Genomic DNA, 14,738 nt, shown 5'->3' on the forward strand with positions numbered 1-14,738 from the left:
AACACTGTAAAATCATCCTTTATTAAACATCCATGTTGGTTACAAATACTGTAAAAATGGGCAAAAACAGCTTACACAGACGAAACAGTGGTAAAATCCTGAAATTTGCCTATACTTTTGTAAACGTCCATGAATTACCTAATTGGCTCCGTAATGACGTTATTCAACATCAATGCTAATGCTGATCAAACTGTCATTACTTTTTACTATCATGAGCCTGAATAACCAAAAAGAGGTAAACCTCAGTATTGCATAGATCTAATAAAATTATCAAAATATCACTTGGTATATTAAAATGTAATTTACTAAAAATGTGATTCAAAATTACTGTTTACTGCCAAAATTAAATTAGTATACACACCGAAAATCAAAGATACTAACCTGCACTTTAGGCTGATCCACTGTTTTCAATGATTTGCTCTTCTCTATCTTGTAAAGCTGGGCTTTAGCCTTTTTCAGCAAGCCTGCCACACGCCTATCTGTGACTGGCTGTTTTTCAGCATGAGCCAGCATGGAACCTAATGATGCTGTGCTAGGAGGTTTTCCGGACTGCCCTGCCTGGATGGGTACAACTGATCTCTCCTTGTTCTTGTCCTTCTCTACTCCCTCATTTTCCACACTTTTCTCAGATAATCTGCCTTTTTTGGACTGGCGTCCCTTTGACAACAACAACCCCACTGACTGCAACACACTTGCGTCACCTGGAGAGGCCTCAGCCCCCAAGTCATCAGAAACAGGTTTCTTCTGCCCAGGAGTCTTTTTCTGAGTGAAAGATTCCTCAGCATCTTTACCATCTACAGCAAATAGACTTGCAGTGGAATTGGTAGTACTTTCTGAGGCAAGACTCTTCCCTCTTCTTTCCCAGTCTTTTTTCCCTTCTCTTTTATTTTCCTTTTCACGCTCCCTACTTTTCTCTGTTTCTGATTCTTTCTCCTTGGGATAAGTGTCCCTTGAAGCAGAGACATTTCGCTCTCTCCCAGATTTTCCTGCGCTCCCGCTTGGATTTTGGGGACTGGAAGCGAAACGAGGGAAGAGCTGTGAAGAGGAAGATGTTGAACTCCCACTAACACCGAGGCACCCGGCTGCTCTTCGACCATCAGAGGCTCCATGTGTAATGGGGCCAAGGGATCCTGGCGAGAAGGTGCTGAAAGGGGCTTGAGTTAAGGCACTTGGAGCTATCGGACTTACTGCTACCCCAGGTAAAGGGCTGGAGTTGCCAGTTACACTTGTGGGTACAGAGCTGGTCAGTGTGGAGAGTTCAGATGAGCTTTTTCCAGACTGGGATCCTGACTGACCACTCCTCGTGGTCATGGAGTGTGAGGGTGACCTGGGTTGTCCACGCGATGGCCCAAACGGTCTCCTCTTCTTGCGTCGTGGCGTCTTGTTTGATGGCGATGTGGCTTGGAGAGGAGAGAGAGAGCCAGGGCTGCTCCCTGAGGAAGATGGGAGAGTGACAGATTCAAAAATTCGGGAGTGGGCTGCACTAGGTGTGAAACGAGGGGCACGTAGCAGCGGGCTGCGTTTATGGAGTGGTGGCTCAAAACGAGATGAAGGATGTTGGTGGTGATGATGCAGAGGGGAAAACAGCCTAGTGCCTGCCCCAGCTGCCCCACCTGATGCAGGGAAATTTTGGGCCGTACCACCTCCCCCGGGGCCAGGAGGCATCAACCCCACGTCCTCCGCTGTGAGTGGTGGAGGGCGAAAGTTATCGAAGATGGGCTTTCGAATAAGGCCCTCCTTCGCATATTTTGCAGAGGAGAAATATTGCTGCTCTGTGCGAGACAAAGACGTCCAGCGGAATGTGGGCTCCCGGAGTATGGCGCGTCGTTTGTCATGAGAACCAGGGAGTATTGAAGGAGACGTGAGGAATGGAGGAATGGGATGAGGCATGATCCACGCAGAGTGGGGATGATGTTCACTCATAGCAGGTGCATTGGATGAAGCTGACTGAGGAGGCTGGGGTGGAGTGAGAAGTGGGGGTGGTGGTGGAGAGGAAGAAGAGGAGGCTGTAGAAGAAGCTTGTTGAGATCCTGCCTGAGAAGAAGGCATCAAAACACCTGTGGCAGGGCTGATGATAGACTTTTTTCTTTCGCTTATTAGATTGCCACGACCACGTGCCACAAGGTTGCCTCCCCTGGGGCCTTGACCTCTACGTCCTCGTCGGGTGGACTCCAATAACATCATGTGCTCAGTCTCAGGCTCAGTTGGAGGGAACAGAGGATGTGAGGCATGGTGCATACTGGCTTCCCTCTCTCCCTGAGAGGAAGGGGAATGATCAGGCTCCTCAGAGAGAGCCTGAGTACCATCAGAAACCTGTGAGTCGCAGGAGGAGTCATCCAGACTAGGGCTGCTGGAGCGGGAAGACTCTCCAGAGGACAGCTGGGAGGAATGTTGAGACACTGCACTGGAGCCACAAGATGCTGCGCTGCTACTAAAGCGGCCATTGCTGTTGTTGCACGTACTGTTATTTAGGAGACTTGCTGCTGAAACCACAGTGGAACTTGCAGTGGGGGCGGGGGTAGGGGGAGGAGGAAGAGCATCAGCAGCAGGTCCCGCTCCAGGAATGGCTGTTGTACCAGTAGTTGCTGTAGGAGTGGAAACAACAGTGGGTGATGATGATGATGATGATAAGGTCTGGGGTGGTGGAGCTGGTGTTGTAGGGTCCAATCGTGCAATTTTCATGTGTGGTGGGGGTGTACCAAAGCTGGCTTCATCCTCAATGAAACGCTTTGGGGTCTTAATAATCCGCAAAGACACTGTACTCACTACAGGCATGATGAACTGCCGAATGTTTTTCAGTTGTGTTCTTCTTCTCCTCCTAATGCCAGCCTCTATACCTGTTGCTCCCTGGGTACCTACGGTCTCCTTCTCTAACAGTTTCTTTTTCTGTGCCCCTTTCTTAGCCCGCTGCAATAACTGCTTTGCAATAGTGGCATCAGTGCGTTTCGAAGGTGGGACAATGCGAACAGGCTTGATATGGCGAGGGCTTTGCCGTAAACCTAAAGGCCTTCCATGTTTGGAAGGTGTGGCTGGGTCTGTTGCTGAGGAATCATGGAGGTCTGGGCTAGTGCATTCATCAGCAGGATGAGAGGCCCTGAGCTTGAGATGTTGTGGAGTGCAGAGGTCGAAATCTCGTTCTGGGCGAACCTTGAAGGCCTTTTGTTTGGCAGTGCCAGCCTCTGCGATTGACATTTCTTGGACTGAGGAAGCAGCAGCAGCAGCTTCAGCTTTGATGCGCTCGGAAGCAGGTGGTCTTCCACGCCTCCGCCTTGGCACAACAGGGACTGGTATACCTTTTAAGAGTCCAGACTTGAGGGGGCTAAGCTTGACATCCCGCAGTCGCTTCAGTTTGGTCACCTTGGAATCGTGGCCCATTCTGGGCAGCTTGGCCTCAGATCCCTGCTGCTGCACAGACCCAAGAGGAGTTCGCTTTGTGGGCTTTCTCTCCCTGTCATCCTCCACCATGTCCTTGCAAAGTGCTGTACTTGAGCTATGCTCTGATGCAGCATCCCTACTTTCATTAGGTAATACATGGCCACTTTGTGGCCAGCTTCTCTGGCTGGCTGATGCAGGAGGACGGCCTCTTCTTTTTTCACCAGAACCAGGGGGCCTACCTGGTGGCCGTTTCACTTTCTCTGTAGGGGGAACTGTGATGACAGACAGAGGCTTAGGTTCAACACTAGCAACCAATTTCTGTACAGTTGTTGCTCTTGGGGGACGGCCTCGGGGCTTCTTCTCCGGTGTCAGATTAACTAACACAAACAGAAAGCATTTAATTCAGAATCTGAAAATAAAATCTCTCTTATCTGGAAAACTTATGTACAGGCCTTAGGATAAAGTTTACCTCACAAACTATATGACTTCCATCAGGACTAAGAATTAAAACTTCTGTCAGATTATCACGTCATCAAGCATCTATATACCCTCCATAAAGTGCATTTAAAACATTTATCAATGTGTAAATAATACATATTTCTATCAGGCGCAATAGACTGAAGCACATTAAAAGGAAATTACAATAATGACATCTCACTACTGTAAATTATAGATACTGAAATAAATTATTCAAAAGAGACAATTCACAACTTCACCTTGCGAGGTCCATCCTGAACTCTGTATTCTTCCATTTTCACTCTGTGTACCAAAGCCTCCAAAAACTTCCTCCTATAAAAATCAATATAGAGATGCAAACAGCTGGATTAATTTATCTTTGGTATTTCGGTAGGTCAATGCATTTATTGATGGATTTTTGGTGCATTCTTGAGTCATCCTCTGAGTCAGTAAGTTCTCAAGAAGCAGTCTGGATTTCATTTGCTGAAATTTTCAATTTTCCGATTCTTTTCTTCATGGTGTGCTATAGGAGACAGATCCGGGCTGCAGACAGGCCAGTAAAGCAAATGCACTCTGTGTATGAAGGGTGCTTGTGCAAAATGAGGCCTGGCATTGCCTTGCTGAAATAACCATGGATGTCACAGGAGAAAAAAAAAAAGCAAAAAATTATAAACTTCCATATCATCTCTATTATCACATATAGGCAAGTCAAGGATATTCTATACCCTGATACCATGACAGATGTCCGGTTGCATTTCTTAAAGCAGCAACAGACTGTTAGGTTACAACCATTTTCTGAAGTACTCTAAAGCCCACCTGTCTAAAATTTACCAGAAAAGAAAGATGATTTCTCATGCAGTGCAATCTGAAGTATCAAAGGTCAGATTCATTCAACAGTGATGGCCAGTCTTGCCCCGTTTGACAACTCTCTCATGAAATTTGGCATAAAGTGGTGAACCCTGGCCCTTCTTTGCTTGCAAAGGCTGATGCTTTATTGGATTTTACTCTTATTTTATGTACTTGCAGATTGTCAAAACTGAGTCATTTGAATTTTCTATAATCAATTTTGCCCCACCCCAACTTTTTGGAGTGTGCTGAAAGTATTACGTTTCTAAAGTAACCAATATTTACACATTACCACCAAATTCATTCATTCATTATCTGTAACCGCTTATTCAGTTCAGGGTCGCGGTGGGTCCAGAGCCTACCTGGAAACATTGGGTGCAAGGCGGGAATACATCCTGGAGGGGGCGCCAGTCCTTCACAGGGCAACACACACACATTCACTCACACCTACAGAGTGACACCTTTGAGTCGCCAATCCACCTACCAATGTGTGTTTTTGGACTGTCGGAGGAAACCGGAGCACCCACGCGGACACGGGGAGAACACACCAACTCCTCACAGACAGTCACCCGGAGCGGGAATCAAACCCATAACTTCTAGGTCCCTGGAGCTGTGTGGCTGCGACACTACCTGCTGCGCCACCGTGCCGCCCAACATCAAATTGATCAGTGGAAATGTAATTTTGTAAATAGCTACTTACAACCCTGAATCTAACATGTCTATACAGCTTGAACATATAAGCAGGCAAGTAACATTTATTTATGTTTTTAATACACCTAGCTGGTCCACATCTGCAGGAATCAAATCTACTGAAAATAATGCCATTATTCAAAAGCAGAAGACTGGATTTTACAGCACTACAAGACCATATTTTACAGCATGCCCCCACCTACCACAAGGGATAGTGGGAGTAACACTTATTAGAAAAGCCATTTATAGTCCTTTTGATCTAATTCTGTCACAACAGTTTAGGTAGGTCACAATTCCAAACCTATTTTAGAAGCAATGTAACTGTTCCACTGAAGTGCACACTATCAGATTTCTCTCTGGGTGTACACTGTAGAAGATGACTATAATTAATTCAAACTCACAGATTGGTCAAGAAAAACCTCACAAAAGGATTAATAAGACATTCTATAGTTATGAAAATGGTCACCTTGGAAAACACCATGGTGACGTGCTGATTTTACCATGAATATATATGAAAATGTTTTAGACATGTGTACTCACTATCATTCACTGCTAAATTTATAACAAAATGCTTCTTACATAATAATGAATTAAGAAGAAATTAGTCAAGCAGGTGTTATAGCTGGATCCACAATGTAATCCACAAAACTGAATTTATGCTTTACTTTTTCAACAGGATTATTAATGTTTCTGTCTTCGATGCACAGCTTTTTGTGTTGATTCTAAAGTCTTGCGGGGCATTTCATTTCATAATGTTTATTTATAGCAGCATGTAGAGCTGCAGACAAATTTGTTTGCTACCATCTGAGGCAAGTCTGCTAGGTGCTGAGCAGTGAACTAAAATGTGAAATCTTTGATTAATATAGACATCAGGTAGTGATCAAATCTGATCCAGCACTGGACATCAGTATTAAGCTGATACCAGCAGAAAAGCTGGAATTGATATAGGATGGACTTTAAATAAATAAATAAATAAATAAATAAATAAAAAATACCCAATAACAGAGTGCCTACCATAGAGAATATAAAATGTAAATTTATGTTACACAACACTCCAATAAAGAAAGTAACAAAGAGTAAAAAGTAAAATGCAAAAGTGACTCTAAAGCTAGAGCAATGAAACATTTCTTTGTTACACAAATCTATATTTGGGTAAACGGATGTAGCTTGTGTCCATCAGTATTGCTGTGTTATAATGGCAGAAATAAGAAATAATTTCTGCAAACGAACCAGTCAGAAAATTGCTAGAGTCAGAGTAAGAATGGCTGAGGGCTGCAAGCGAAATAATCTTTGCCATTCTTTTAAAGAAAATGTCACAAAACATCAAGTTTCTCTGACATCAAGGTAGCACAGTGGTTCTCAATCCTGGCTCTGTTGGTCCCCCTGCTTTAGAGATTCCTCTCTTCCCAACACACCTGATACAACTAATGAACTTATTAACATCCCTTTTCAAAGTAGAAGTCGGTGAGATGGGGCAAGGATAAAACTACAGCATCCAGGGGAGTGGCCCACCAGGACCTGGATTAAGACTGACTCAGGTGGGATATGATTGACTAACAGCTCACAAGGGCTGTCTTGGGTATACTTAAGGTGGAACTGATGCTAAATCTGGGAGAACGTTAACTGCATGAAAGTAAATAGAATGAAAACTTAAGAAATCGAGGTGCAAAATAATTTCTGTGGGAATTCAAACAGGGAATAAACACTTACAGATACGTTCAAATTCAGCCCCATTCAAACATCTCCCCGTTCCACCTTAAACGACACTTAACTTCCAAACGTAAACAAACCAGAGAGAACAGTGTTTCCCCACAATCATAGATGTCATCTTTAAAGTAGCTTCAATGTAGTTACCTACTTATACCCAGTAGCTTGTAATGCAATAGTGTAGCAACAAATTCTTGAGAGAGTAGCTTGGCTGTAGTTCAGCTACTTTAAAAAATGAGTAGCATTTAGCTCATGGAAATTACTCATTTTGGACCATATATGTGTATAATTAATTATCCAATCAATAAATATTAAATCATACTAGCCTATAAAAATGAAAAAAATTGTCTAAATCTAAAGAAAACAACAGAGTTAAAAGAGACAGTGCCATGCTCATGAACATTAAGCTGAAAAAGTTGACTATAAACATTTGACCAGAATCTGTAAATAACATGATGCTACAACAGGATTACAAATTAAGTGGAACCCCTATTTTTGCAACTAACCAGGGAAGGTAAAACAGTATTGTAATTAACATGCAAATAATTCTCAAATGTGCTGGTAGTATTGGAAGGTTAAAGACAAACTGCAACTCAGAGTCACTATGACAGCTTGAGTAGCTCTCAATGACAGTGCTACTCTGCCTCCAGCACACACTCTTAACTTTCACTCACACTAAACACCCCCCAACACACACACACACACACTTCATGGCACACAGTTCAAGATGTAAACAACATCCAGTGACAAGAGAGAGGGAAGGAGGAGGAGTAGAAGTGGAAAAGGGAAAGAACAGAGAGAAGGGCTGGGCATGGCACTGCTTTGACCACACAGCAGCACTAGCTACAGCAAATTCAGGGAGATGAAAAAGGCTCAGTGGCTGACAAGTACACATGAAAAGCTAATCTAAACAACACCGCCCACGCACTACAAGTTCCTGTCTCTCCGCTACAGGCAGGGCTGCTCAATCAACGCCCACGGGCAAGGCAGACGGGGAGATCGGAGATACTGGGCTCGAGAAAGCGACACCCCGCACGGCCAACACACAGACACCTGCTCCGAGTGTGTGCGGGGGCAAGGGACAACATTCAGCAGCAAATGGGCAAGACCAAACTAGAAACGCTTGTAATGCTTTCTCAATTTCTTCTTAGAATGTCTATGCCTGACATGAAAAGGACTTTAAGTAATCCCTAATAGACCTGAAGAACACCATGGCTCATTGGACCAGTGAAGTAGAATTTTTTTTTTGTCTGTTTATGTTATTTTGATTTTACAAGCTTTGTTTTTACAAGTTTTATACCTGTATAATCTGATCACAAATTAAAAATACAATTGGTGTTGTAATGGATATTTATATATAACTATTTTAAGCTGACATTTCATTATTTCGTTTTTTAATGAATTAAGAAAATAATGTTTAAATGTTGCTGAGGCACTTTTTTATTTTACTAAAATCTTTATTTTTAGTTTAAATGAAGCCTGTTTCTATTTTTATAAATCTTTAAGTGTAACCATCAGCAGATATTTTGAAATAATATTAGATATCAGCATCAACACACAACTGCCACCCTGTTCTACCTCTAAATATGTTCACTCAGTTTTTCCAAACCTTGTTTACATATGATTCTGATTTTGTTTCTTTTTTTCCATTTGTTCACAAACATTAGAAAACAAATTTTCTAATTTGTAAATAATATATAAATACAATAATTTATTATCATTTTAATACACATGGACCATTTTTACAAAATAAATATCTCAGGCATTAGCATGGCAAAACATTACTTGACCAAAAGTGAACAGCTTATAAATTAAGAGTCTGACCACCATTCTTAGACTAAAAAGGGCAGCACAGAGCTACTCTACATATCACATTTAAAATGACCACACAAACAACTTTTGGGCCATCTGTCAGCTTTAGTTAACAAAAGGTTAACAAGCAGGCGATTTGTTTACATGCAGTCATGAAGCATCTCATCCTGAGCAGATGGTCACAAACCCAGTAAAGTTCAACACGGCAGTTAACTCAAGAACTAGGCATAAACTGGCAAGCACAGTGAAACCTGGCAACTATCTCTCTCCAGAATGGGGCATAATTATACTACTGTGTGTGGCCAACGATACTAAACATACACAAACCCCTATAATCACAGTAGACCCACATATCCACATCAAGTAACATAACTGATCATTAGCTGTAAGACCCAGGATATTTGATAGCAACGGCTAAGGCTAATTTACTGAGCCAATTTTCTCTAAAGGATCTGGAGTTTTGACAGCTGCAGGCCAAAACTTTCAAATAAAACTTGGGCAAAAACACCTATAACATCAGCGTTTGCATTACAGCCTCTAAAATGATAACTGATTTAAAAAAATAAAACTGTAAAGTATATACATAAGCTAAGCCAGGCCTAGGTTCTAACCCAGAAGAGCCTAAAAAAGAAAGAAAGAGCACACCAGGTTATATGAAACATTTACTTGGGTTGTTTCACCACCCCCAGCCTATCACTATTAAAAAAGGGAAATTCCTTGCAAACTTCAATCTCCATCTTAGCACTCTTAAAAAAATCCCTTTTCTTTATGCAAATAAAACTCCCCTGTGCCTCTCATTTTCAAACATGTACTGTGTGCTCTGAACTGAGACTGCACAGACACCATTTTCCAACACTTAACACCCACACAACTGGGGAGCTGTGGCTTTAAGACAGAGGAGTGATAAAAACAAAGACGCGCCTCCTGCGAGGTGTAATGAGGGACATAAAAATGGTAAAGAACAGCTCCACATACTCAACGGCTGCCGTCTCCCCCTACAACAAACCCCTAAAAAGTGAGAGAAAGTCCTCTGACTGCCCGCCTACCAAAAAAATAAAAAGGGGAGAATAAAGCCATGGATGGGAGGGCTTGAGTCCAATTCCCTCCCAGTGCTGTCCCTGGGGGAGGAGGGCCCGCTCTTCACCCTTTGATATCCGCGCCTGTGCTCTTTCAGCCGCCTGCGCTTCTTAAAGACTGGAATAAAAGCAGACACAAAGCTTCCTGCTATGATCCACACGCTGTCTGGGGGGGACAGGGCCCTCTCCACATAAATAGGCCAAACACCTGCTGGACCTTTTCCCTCTATATAAGCTACACCATTCATTTGAAACCAGTGGAGCAAAGCATTCATTTGCTGTATCTATTCAGCTACACTTTTGTATGAGGCCTTGATAGTGATCCTCATTCTACTTTGGTAAGCAGGACTTACTCAGGACACCAAAAGGCAAGCCAAATGGCGTCTTTTAAAAGAAAAAAGAAAAGAAAAAAATCCAGACATAAGTGGGCATAGGTCCTTTATGTCTCCTTGCTTGACAGATTATAAGGTTTTGCCATTTTTATGCACATTAAACACAAGGCAGGTCCATTTTTACACCTTAAGGAATATAACTGTGGCTGGGCAGACACTTTGGCGCCATTAGTGACCCACGCAAGTTGATTAAGCAGTCTAAAAAGGCATCCATAACAAGTGAATTCCTTTTGAGACCAAGCAGACCAAAGCAGCAGGATTTGGGTTTAATACGAAGGAGGGGCTCAGTGTCCTTCTGTTTACTGAGTATATGCTGGCCTCGGGCTGCTCTGTGAGCTCAGCAGGCTGTGATGAGCCAGAACAATCCTGGCCAGGCGCAACATCCCCTCTGAATGAAATCACAATGCTGTGTCCGCAACTTCCATGAGCCGCAAGTTCCACTGGGATTTTGCCCGTCTGTCTGCCTTGTATAGCACTTATGCATTTTACATAGTGCTCTTATTTTACTCATATGCACTTTCAAAAACCAGATGGAACAGATGGGTATGCAAAGCATGTTGTGCTAGTTTTCCCCTGCCTTATCCCAATGATAAAGGTGCAAGAAGGCTGAAAGCACAAATTTTAGAATAACTACAAAAAACGTTATTACAATAAATAGTTTTCATGTATGCATCTTCTTTTGAATATTTTTATATTTCTGCTAATTAAATCCTACTATTTACAGTTGTCACATAATGCTTAGTTTTATGCTTAATCAAGGCTGTGGGGAAGAAATGTGCAATCAAATTCTTGGTCTTCAAACTAGCTACAAATTATTAGACTAATAGATTTCAACTAATTTTTCCAGTGTTATTGGTTGAATGTACCCAATGCCATTTATTTTAATTATTAATATTATTAGCATTGTCAGAACAGTGTTCTTGTTTGAGATTATTTTAAAAAGGTTCTTAAACATATTTTACTACTATTCTTTGGCAGGGTGACATTTAAGGTGTAATGTCTAAAGCTACCAAGGGCGTTTCTTCGATATTTATTTATTTAAAACAGCAAAAGAGATAGAAACCTCAGGGACGTTTTGTACTGATTGGCTGAGGTTTGTGCTGGGAGTTAGATCCACAGCAGCTCAGTCACTCCCACCCTCTGCTTCTCTCCTCGTAAACGTGCTGCTCATCACCCAAAAAAAGCAAGAAGATGGTAGCTGCTGGGTCTCAGCAGTACACACCCCCATACATACAAACACACACGGAATCAAAAAAGCGCGTTATTGTAGCTTTTTAGCCGTTCTCACAGTTATATATTCTTTCATACAGACTCAATCACAGCACAGTATCTTGTTGTTAACTGTATAAAATCATTTTTGCACTATTTGCAGCTCATCTCGGTACTACGCCATATGTGCTGAGAAAAAAAACATGTCCACCTCCCATTTTCCTGTGCATCATCAGCAGCAATAGTAGCTAACACGCTAGCATTAAATCCTAAATAACGAATGGGCATATCAGTGTATGTGCTAGATTCCACTATATGTTTTTAAATATAAAATATATAAAACAAACACCTAAACACTGCCCGTCTGACAGCTTAGATACTCGCAGGTAAAAAAAAAAATGACGAGGCTGAAATTTGCTTGTCGTTCGAATTAATACTTCCACCTTAAATGGTGCAGCTGTAGGGCACCAGCAAGTATCTGTCTACTACCCTATTTAAGGTGGAATGGAAAATTCCTAAAAGAAGACAACTTAGGCTTCATCATGAAAAAAATAATGGCAGCTATGCTGTTGTGGCTCATCTCTGCCTAACGTTAGCGTTATCGACAAACACTTGATGCTAAGAACTGCCAAAATAACACTTCAGAGTTGTGAATAACGAGAACTAGCGGAATTAACATACACTGCAAAAAAATGAAAGAAAAAAAACCCCAACACACCACCAGGTGATTATACTGCGCAGACACTAACGCTACTTTAAACGTTATTTCAGAAGTACGTTATGAACGCTGTCAGTTCAGAGATGAGCTTCAGGGACTCTCACGGACATACTAGAGTCTCCCTAGTTCATAATGTGCCTTGTTGTAGCCAGAGAGACGATGCATACCGGCTATGCAATGTAAACTATTGTGTGAAGTGTGTACAAATCTTGGGTTTAATGCTCCGACCGAGGTTTAATTATTTTCAGCTCGTTTGTTTTCAGATCCCCTGTATTGATTTGAGTTTATAAAAACAAAGCTGCAAGTATAGTAGTTACTTTTGAAACTCAAGTTAGAAAACCTGCCCCCAACTTCTAAATTAGGTACAAGGCCGAAGCGAAATAATTTAATACGTTTATCCACTCGTAACAATTTCAATTAATGCTAGGTGGCTAACAAGATTGGCTCTGATTAGCATTGGGTTGCGTTCAGAACAGCGCACTTCTTCACTACAACACAGTGCACTGGTGAACGCGCTCCTAATTGTGACGTACTGTTTTTCCACACACTTTGTAGTGCGCTAGTGTGTTGTTGTGGACGCAGCCCTGCTGTCCTACGATGTTTTTTCTCTCTACATATATACGTTTTCCTTGTGTATGCTTAAATTTGCAGCTGGCTGAAGTGTACGGTTTGAGTCTGGGATATTAGATGCAAAGTAATCTTAAAACCTAGCTGTTATTTTTGGTATCAAGTTAGCCAAACCGTTGCTAAGTGGCGAGCGCAGCGTTAACCATCACTAGGACATTTTAAACTACGAAATTCTGTCAAAACACGGGCTCTGAATTCACAAGGATCAGCCTTCACTGTAAGAGCACTTTTAGACAACCAACAAACAAACATCGAAAGCAGCTGGACAGTTAGTTTGCTCGCAAAACCTACAAATGGACTATCTGCTCAGGCTGTCACTACTCTCAAGTCTATTGGGGGCTGAATCTCAAACAGATTTTTACTTCCTACGTAGTGCACTACGATTATGTTAAAATAATGACTCCTGCACTTTAACCTAGGCCATAATATGTCTAAAAAATATAACATTAGGATTGTGCACAGGGCATACAACCCACTATGTTATTGTATGAGCCAATTCTTCAACTCACAGAGTGTCCTACCTAGTGAGTAGGGAGCCATTAGAGATTCAGTCCTAGCTCGCTAATCGCTAGCTAGCGAAGTCAGAGAGGAGAAAACAGCACATGGATGGAGGCATGTGTATCTGCGCGAAGCAAAGTAACTGGCTCGGAAGCGCAGCGACTCAGTGTAACTCGAATGTGCGAGCTGGAGCCAATTTTCTGCCTCTGAACTCTCCGTGCTTGGGTCTGAATCGAGTGCACTAAGCGGACTGTACTGGAGGAAGGACGGTCCCGCGCATCGTCCTCTCTCCTCCCCGTTCTGGAGCCTTTAGTTCACTCGATGCAACCCAGAGCAGAGGAAGAAAACTGGAACTTGCAGCACCGAGTTCTGGGCAGCTTTCTGCCTCTCGCTGCTCCGTTACTGAAAGAACAAACGCGTTGGGCGTCTCTAGTGGAGAGAAGACGGTCCCGCGGATGGGTCTCTCACCTCCCCGCTGCTAGAGCCGCTCGACTCCCCCAAAACATCCCGAAATTTCTGCAGGTTGCCGCCGATCGCAGCGGACACTTGCAGCGCTGCGTCGAAGCCCGGACCGAGCGGATGAGTCGCGGAGCCGCTTCGCAGTGTCGCGGTGACCCGCAGGCGGCCCGCCTTCCTCCCCGCGCCCGAGCCGCTGCTCCCTCCGGGCCGAGCAGGGAATCGCCACCGACAGCTGTGCGCCATTTTACACTCTGCCTGCCTGCTTGCCTGCCCTCGGATCAGCGAGCTCGGTGGGCGTAGCCCCGAAACCAGCGATTTCAGCGCGCCGCCACTGCCGGTGAGCGGCCACACTCATTTATCCATGTTTCGGGGCGGCGCAAACATGGACCCCTACTTCGCATTTTACAACATAACATCCCAGTACCACAATAATTATGTCAATACGCAGGTTCACTGTTAAAACCCAAGAGAAAACTACATAAAACAATAAACAAGACAGATCAAAAACACCTCCAATTACACGAATAAAGGTGTTCCATAAAGGCAAGAAGGTGAGCTGATTCAAAACATGCTTCTAACTGGAACACTTAACAGAGTTCCAAGTTGGGAAAGCCAAGTTACTGTTATTCGTTTTAAACTTAATACTGCTTTATCTGGGCTAAAAATCCTCCTGGCGCTTTCAGAATTATCCAGTTGTAGAGCTTTTACCAGAGTAGTGTTTTTTTGTTGTTGTTGTTTGTTTTGTTTAATTTTGTTGTTTACTAATCTCTCAAACAAATTTTCTTGTGGGACTGAATGGTGAAGATCTCAGAAAACTAAACTGCCACAAATGATACTGACTCAAATACATACTATTATAGCAACCACCTGGAA

The 14,738-nt window shown here is 42.8% G+C and overlaps 1 protein-coding gene across 2 annotated transcripts in view; it reads right to left on the reverse strand.

The window, feature by feature from the left end:
- kmt2a (lysine (K)-specific methyltransferase 2A) overlaps positions 1 to 14,268 on the reverse strand; it is a 35,056-nt gene extending 20,788 nt beyond the window's left edge. For both annotated transcript variants that reach the window (XM_066662993.1, XM_066662982.1), the window contains exons 1-3: positions 13,875 to 14,268; positions 4,092 to 4,164; positions 382 to 3,752 (exon numbers count right to left, since the gene is read on the reverse strand). In XM_066662993.1, coding sequence (XP_066519090.1) covers positions 382 to 3,752; positions 4,092 to 4,164; positions 13,875 to 14,108 — 3,678 coding nt within the window. In that variant the 5' untranslated portion in view covers positions 14,109 to 14,268. The remainder of the gene's footprint in view (positions 1 to 381; positions 3,753 to 4,091; positions 4,165 to 13,874) is intronic.
- Positions 14,269 to 14,738: the final 470 nt, after the last annotated feature.

The sequence above is a fragment of the Hoplias malabaricus genome, chromosome 1 (assembly GCF_029633855.1).
Source record: "Hoplias malabaricus isolate fHopMal1 chromosome 1, fHopMal1.hap1, whole genome shotgun sequence".
NCBI lineage: Eukaryota > Metazoa > Chordata > Actinopteri > Characiformes > Erythrinidae > Hoplias > Hoplias malabaricus.